Source organism: Patella vulgata, chromosome 5 (assembly GCF_932274485.2).
Source record: "Patella vulgata chromosome 5, xgPatVulg1.2, whole genome shotgun sequence".
In the NCBI taxonomy this organism is placed as follows: domain Eukaryota; kingdom Metazoa; phylum Mollusca; class Gastropoda; family Patellidae; genus Patella; species Patella vulgata.
Window position 1 is genome coordinate 18,096,801 of NC_065883.2, and position 8,187 is coordinate 18,104,987.

An 8,187-nucleotide genomic window follows, 5' to 3' on the forward strand; every position below is an offset into this window, starting at 1 on the left:
GGCTGAGGGGAGCACAGGCATTTGAAACGTTATTAGCAGCAGAATACGGTATGGGCACCGCTTAGTTCCAGAATATCATAGAACCACTGTGGGCTGGACAGTTGTATTTGAAAGCAGACTTATACCAAAACGTCAAACAATTTTGATTTGATTTTGACGAAACTTGAATTAACCCAAAGATTTTGGTTACTGTCGGATCATAACATCCTGAATTATGGCCCTTGATTTTACGAAAAATCACGTTTTTAGCTTGTGGTCAGTCAAGAGGTCACATTTTGTTTTATCTAATTTAAAAAAAAATATATCACCGTTACACATCAATAAAGGTTGAGTTTGAATTTCGTAAAATCTGACCCAAACTGCCGGACCAAATGGCCGCTCCTTGTACCCAAATAGTGTAAAAGTATGTAATGCCAAGGTTGTGGACACTCTAGCAGTCACAATTTTTATATGATTTTGCAAAACTCGAAATGTTTGATTATAATCCAAATATCTTGGTTCCTTTCGATATTTGCGCATATCGGACCGTAACTTCCTGGTTTATGACCCTTAGTTGTACGACAAAATCACATTTTTAGCTTGTGGACCCTCTGGAGGTCACAATTGTTATCCGATTTAAAACAAACGTTCGAATATATCACCGTTACACTCTAATGCTGGTTGAATTCGAATTTTGTGAAAATAGGACCGAAACTGCCTCAAAAAAAGGCCGCTTCTTGTACGCAAATAGTGTAAAAGTAAGTAATATCAAGGTTGTGGACCTCCTAGAAGTCACAATTTGTATGTGATTTTGATTAAATTTATAATATATCTTAATATCCCAAATATCTCAGTCCCTATTAATATTCACGCATTTCAGACCATCACTTCCTGGATTATGGCCTCTGGTTGTACGAAAAATCGCCCTTTTTTAGGTTGTTCTCTATCCATCTTTTGCAAAATGTGGGCGTATCTTGCCTGGCAACCGCTGGTTGAACGATAGTTTGTCTACAACCATGAGCAGAAAGTGATTTCAGGGCTTTATGCGTCCCGAAAATGACTGAAAATGCATCGAAATGAAATGGGGTTTAACGTCCTACTGTTCTGCTCCGACTAGGCTAATGAAGACGGACATAACCCATACTGTGTCCTATGAGGGCAATTTTGCCGGGACACTGGCACTATGGCCTACTCTTACATCAAATTCCAACTGCCAAGGGATCTTTTACGTGCACGCCAATGTATGCATGGGTCCTCGGTTTTTCGTCCCACACGAACGATTAGACAGCTGTCTTTGTCAGAAACTCCATCCTGCAAGGGATCTTTTACGTGCACGCCAATGTATGCATTGGTCCTACACAAACGATTAGACAGATGTCTTTTTCAGACCCTCTAGTCTGCACCCCTGACAAGGGAAAACCACGCCGGAAATTCCCTATGAACTTTCTCGGCCAATTCAGGGATCGAACACGCGACCTCCAGGCTAGCGAGCCAGCGTCTAGCCCACTTATCCACCGTTGTTCCGAAAAGGCACCGATTACACAACAAAACATCTATGATGTCACATGGAAACAATACCCTGGCTGGTTTTTTTCTGATCCCGAAAGCAACAAAAATTCGTCACATTTCTTTTCTGATTTTGCCGTAAAATCATTTCGGTCATACCGAAAACGTGTGATTTCTTGTGCTCCTAAAAATACTGATTGAAGGCAGAAGAAAATAGCGGAAAAGTTGAATATCAGGGGCCTGTTTCACGGAATTGTAACTAAGATAAAATCCAAATTTTAGTAATTTGATTGGATGATATTAGACTGATTTTAGTGCTTAGCAAATCAAAATTGAAGTATCTACTAACATTTGGATTTTATCTTTGGTTAAGATTTCGAGAAACAAGGCCCAGCTCTTGTGTGCGTTGTCAAGAAGTTGCAGAATGGTAGACGTGTGGGAAATGCGGCAGGAAACGGATTACAACGCCGAGGTTAGATCGGAAAATTGTTTCAAAATCGTTGAAACACCGCCGAGCAGCGTGCTGGAAGTTGTCCACGTTATTGGCCAAAGATGGCTTCGAAATCCAGTCGAAGGACTGTCAATAGACGCCTGCCAGATACCGGACTACGGGCTTACCGTCCGAGGAAAAGGCCTCGTTTTACTAATGAAATGAAGAAAGCCCGCCTACGTTGGGCCCAGACGCACCAGACCTCGACAGTTGAAGATTGGGAACGCGGCATCTTCTCTGACGAATCTTCTTTAGCAGTTCTGGACGACCGGGTTCAGTACTCGGCACCGTGTCACATTTAGAAGCGGTCAATGTTGTGGTTTCAACAGAACCGTATATGTAAGTACTGAAGTGGCCTGGCAACTCGACCGATATAAACCCAATCGAAAATTTATGGGAGATTCTCTAAAGACGAAATTCACACGATACCAAACATCCAAAAAATGGATTTGATTGCCAGATTGATCAAGGTGTGGTTCCACTCTCCAACAATCCTGACTCTTGGTCAGATCAATGCCAAGACGGGGCGAAGCTCTCATGAAGGCTAAAGGCGGTCAGACGAAGTACTATACTAATGGAATGGACTGACGGATGAAATAAATGGACGCTGCATTGAATAATTAGTTGAATTACGTCGATTTTTGAACATTTTAAAAGCTGTAGTTCGATTCGACCTTACCAAAACTTACGAAAAAGATATGAACTGTGAAACCGAGCTTTTTTCGTAAATACGTCACGAATGGTCGTGACGTCATGTTGCGTCACTTCATTCAGGCCCCGAGTTCACGAAGCATTCTCAGACTTAAGTTAAGAATTTACTCAAAATTGTTCTTCTTATTTTAACCAAATTATAGCCCTTTATAAAACTTCTGTTGTTTAATGTAGCAAATACACCAATAAGAAACTATGTGCAAATTTTTGTGTTTCTGGATCAAAAATATTTCTCATAAACAGTGATTGAAAGTTGAGTAAATTCTTAACTAAAGTCTGAGAATGTTTTGTGAACTCGGGGCCAGACTTCTGTAACCATTCTCAGTCTGAATGTTGACAATGTCGGCATTATAGCCATTATGTTTTTTTTATGTCAAAAGCCGAAATGGAGCCCAAAAAGCGTAACCCTCGGAACCCTACAGCCCTCGGCGTTTTGATTGAGGGCGTTGAACAGAACTATGGAATTCTAAAAAGAACATTGAGCAGCCGCCTGACCAAATCATCGAAAGACAAAGTTTGGGAGAATATTTGTACGAAGAAATAGATAGAACTCAATGACCATTGAATATTGCTCGGGTTATTCAATGGTTCAAGAGAGTGTTTCCCTACGTTAGTATACCGTTAGCCATAGTCTTGTTTAATGAAAACTAGCCTATACTAAAAAATATTCCTGAGCTCCGGTTTGTGATAAATTAAATTAAATACTATGTTGTAATGTAAATGCTGGCTTACAACCGAAGGACCACGAGGCCCTATGCTTCAGCCTGTACGCATACCGGTACTATAGTAGGTAAATCCGACCCTGACCATAAAAGGCAATTTCATATCAATTGTGAAGTCTAAACACTGGTAAATATTACTTACAGAGTGAACAGCGTTTCCTCGGGGAAGAAGGGTACTGAGGAGATAAAGAAAACTGGAGCGACTACAGTAGCGGGCAAAGGAAGGAAGGCTCCAGAAGGGAAGAGATGAGGAAGACAGGCGAGGGCGATGCTTCGCCAGATATAACCGACAGGGAACAAAAGGTGCATGTCATTATATTGATAGTCGCGAGTAATAAAGAACGCATTGATTAAGCCCTTTTGTGTAATATATTGATAAATCAGTAGTAAAGGTACATCTTATGACTTTCTTCTGTATTCTCAAACTAAGCATGCACTCCAAATACCAAACAACGGTGCTAAAGTATCGGTCAACGAATAATTATTAACCATAGAACGAGTGCGACCTCTAACAGAGAATGAAAGATTGGTGATGAAAAGGAAAATATGGAAATAAACATAGTAAGACAAAAGGTGGAGAAAGAAAGGCTTAATTTAGCAAACCACAAGTGTTCAATTCGATCCCACTACACATTATAAAATTTTACTGATTTTCAGCTTATTTATGAAAATGAACTTTGCTTTGCTTGCTTAATATTTCAAATCTTTGTCTAACTAGATTATTGCGGAAAGTGGCAGCATTAACGTTTTGTACATGTGGGTTTTGGTTAACAGGATTATGGTCCTTGATATCATCAGGTTCCACCCCTGGAAGGGGGAGATCATTCGTTTACACAGGTTGTGCAGTGTACACACTGCAAAAATAATGTTAACACACTTCTGCGGCACATACATTAAACATCCTCCAGACTTGTGATGAATACATCAGCAAAATAATTATTGTATAAGCTAATTTTATTAAGTATTAGGCAACGGATTTAATAATGGGGGTTGGGGTCAAAAGGAGAACTAGTTGAACTAGCCTTTTTAATTCAATCGGTGTTTTAAAGATACCTTCCCGTGTACAAACTGTGATTTCATGATATCTTTTAATTAGCTTTAATATTGTCGGCGCCTAATTACCGTTTATATTGAGCTCGAACGCGACCACTGCGCCTTTTCGTACTAAAAGCGGCGGTACGCACAGAAATTCGTAGATGAAACTGACACATTTATGATTTGACCATGCCCGGCTACACATCATCTCGGGTATGCTTTTGACTCCATACTCCGATCGTTCGCGCGAAATATTCCCCAAAACGACTTCATTCAAAAAGCACTTAATTAATCAAATGAGACCGCGGCGTTCGTGCCCTGCAGTATAAACGACCCTTCACGGCGCCTTAAACAGTGTCCATTCACCCACACAACAGCTACACCCACAAACGGATTTTCTTCCCTCAGTGCAAATGTAATGTCTTGGATCCGCCCCTGTGACTGACGTTTATAAATGGCAATGAATGTATTCCTTTTCTTTTTTTTATTTAACAAAAACACAAAAAACGGCCACCTGAATCGAGATTGATTGTAGCATTCCAAACGCCCTCCCAACAGTGCATCATGTCCTTTTATGGACATTGTTGTAACGATCCCCTGCTCTGCTACTTGGGTTCGTAAATGGCACCATAAGCCATGTTTTTAAGGGGTACCCACTATCGCCCAATAAAGCAGACTGGCTGCCAGCCATTCGGTCTTCTAGCATTTTCCTGGTTACTCCACTGTGTTGCAAAATGTAGGAGTCGTGGACTGATCCCGGAAATTTGGCCAAGACACTTGTAAATCTGAAATTTATAATTTTATTCTTTCGGTATCGGTATAAATCATGTAGTTTTGAAATCTCGCTTGTCCCAAATGTTGGTTTAATAATCTGCCATGTTGAAGCTTACAATTAAAACAAGACGATAAATCGTACGTTTATCTGACTTTAGAATCGGCTATTGCCTGAACATTAATGGAATGAAACCCTTTCGTGCAGACGAACAGCGGCTCAGTTTCTCCCGATGGTGCTATGATGGCAACTTGTGTACCATCAATCGTTCCCACTACATTTTGGAAGCCTGCTATTTGGTGAAAACCTTCCTTTGTAGAACTGATATCTTCCATTGAATAGGGGAAATTTATTGTTAATTTATCGTCAACACGGATTGTCATTGCTCGTAAAACACGATAAATTACTCTAGACACCGATGGTACACTAACCACATGTGCACCAGCAATAATGTTTAGGAAGCTACCTGTTGCATAATATCGTAATGCAATCAGACTTGTACAGGTTATGACAAGGATTTCGATCGGGAAGTTGTGGTTTCGATATCATCATTAATACAGTTAATAACATGTAATATTACTGGTTCCGATCAAGTCTGTACCGCCAAACTAACTCCTCGTCCGTATGGGTGTCGAGAGGGTTTCATCTACAATTACACGACAATTGAAACGCGATTCTTGCGCAAGTTTACGTTACGATAAACTTGCGGATATTTTTATCGTAAGTTGCTTTGTGAAACTGTCCCCAGGTTCTGTAATTATCCCCAAAACGTAACTGATGTATTAGAGAAAAGGGTGGGGGATGGTTAGCTCGTTGGCGTTGTATCATAAGGTCTGTCATTGAGTCAACTGGCGTGGTTTCGATTACCCATTGTACTTGACAAGGAGTAGGGTAGACTGTCCAACCTCGCCGTTTTTCTTCGGGTCCTCCGGTTTCCTCCCACTGCTAATGACCCCTACACGCGTAAGCGAATTATTGAAATAAAATTGAACCATGTTAGTCCCGAAATGATCTAGTTTGTGTCGAGTGGGACGTTAAGCCCCATCTCTCTCTCTATTAGAGAAACGGCATAAAAACATGACGGACATCGATGACGTCATCAGTTACTTCGACCAAACCATGCAATGTGAAGTGGATGCCAATATGGTTATGTGTATGAATATTCAGTTCAATATATTCACGGTGCATGATTTTATCCATACTTTAATTTTAGTGAGTTAATTCTGCAACGTTCTTAGAAATTGGCCAGTACTGTAGATAGCCCTCGCCATCTACGGACATGATGAGTTGGACTAGGAGCTCGGAATGACCTCTTATCCATTTCACTTCACCTAGGAACATCAGTGACAAATGCATGTATTCCTGATAATCAGCTCGAGGATTTTGGGCTTTCAGGGCTATAATACATGAGGTCATTTGTAAAATAAATAGGACCGGTAATGTCAGTTTATTTTGGATTGGTGTACAGGTTTATCATATTATTTTAGCAGTCAACGAGTGAAATTAAAATTTCGTTTTTCTAAAATTAACGCTGTTAACATTGCTGTACTTTAATTTAAATCCAATTTTGATCTGTTTTAAATATTTAAAATGTCTTCGTTGCTCACATTTGTCGGTACAAGGCCCTAAGATCGAGTCATCACTCCGGGCATCACCAAATCTCTACACGCCACTGATTTGAGGCATTGACTTTTGAAAGGTATCGTTTTGATTCAGAAGAAATTCTGTTTATCACTGTTTATCGAAGAAATGAGAAAACCCATGTTATTCCGTCATTGCTGCAAGTATTTATGGCGTTACGGTTTAATCCTTGCTGTATTTTCCAGCAAGTGATTGCACATATTCTTGGAATCCACGACAAAAGCACAGCTTGATAGTTTGTGCACCGTGATACAGGTCCGTAGATGAAAAGGATCGACGAATATATCACTTTCGCACTAGCTGTGTTTCCACACGTGAATGACGATGATATAGTGGATGGTACCAATGTACTTACTCTGGCACCTCGAGTAAACGACATTGATTTTAACTATAGGAATGCCATGTGCAACAGTGAGACGATATTCACCGATATATATTGTCGCCATGTGGTCCTACTAATGACCAAAAATTTATTTGTCCGGATAATATAATTTTAGTGCAAAATGTTATCCAAATTTGGCCCCAATAATGTCAATGTTCGACCTATTTTTTCCGTTAAAAATATATGTTTCTTATTTCCTGTGTATAACCTGCATCAATCAAGTATTTTGTGGGTATGTAGCTGGGTACTTAACCACATCACAAAAACAATTGTGTCAAATCTCTGACCCATGGGTTATCACTCCCTGTACATCCTCGGTTCCACTCAACTAACGCCTTCGTTCATCCAGCACACTATAAAGGTAATCAGCACATTATAAGCAGAAATCAAGCTGGCACGCTATAACAAATTCGCTGGACGACAGTGACATCAAAGACCCATTTATTTCGACAAAACGAGAATTTTTCTGTCCTAAAGGAAATTACTTGAAAGGTTTGGTGGTAAAAATGCGCGGCTTGAAAGGTTTGGTGGTAAAAATGCGCGGCTTTATCCAATACCCCCCTCTTCGGTAAATTCATTCTTTGTTGAGCACAACGCATATATACTTTTTGTTTTAAAATTACCAAAATTAATTAGGCCTACTATAAACTCTATTTAAGAGAGAGAGCCGGGCCTTAATACGAAATTCCAGTTACTTTCAATTTATCTTGTTTGTCAAAGGCTAGGATTAGCCATAGCATGTCAGCTTGATTTCTGCTTATCATGTAGAAAAATTCTTATGTGCTGGCTCTTATAGTGTGTCAGGTCGATCTCGGCATATCGTTGTGAACGTAAACAATGAGACTAAGACCGGTTTGTAAACTGGTATTTGATTGCTTCGCAGACTCCAGCTGCGATCAAGGGCAGGTGATTTGAATACGTGAATACCCCGTGCATGAACCCAGGGCAT

General features: G+C 40.1%; 1 protein-coding gene across 1 annotated transcript; it reads right to left on the reverse strand.

Annotated features, from left to right (window-relative positions):
- Positions 1-5,005: 5,005 nt before the first annotated feature.
- On the reverse strand, positions 5,006-5,598 carry LOC126821572 (putative nuclease HARBI1). Its single transcript, XM_056100936.1, has 2 exons — positions 5,389-5,598; positions 5,006-5,149 (listed from the first exon to the last, which is right to left on the reverse strand). Exons 1-2 carry the CDS (start codon positions 5,596-5,598, stop codon positions 5,006-5,008), a joined length of 354 nt encoding a protein of 117 aa, XP_055956911.1.
- Between the last annotated feature and the right edge of the window lie 2,589 nt (positions 5,599-8,187).

Excerpts from the sequence above, each read along its gene's own strand:
- LOC126821572 (XM_056100936.1), bottom strand. The coding sequence starts at position 5,598 with ATGACAATCCGTGTTGACGATAAATTAACAATAAATTTCCCCTATTCA. Across the intron at positions 5,150-5,388 it reads TTCATTCCATTAATGTTCAG|ATGCTAGAAGACCGAATGGC; the intron begins GCAATAGCCGAT and ends GTAACCAGGAAA.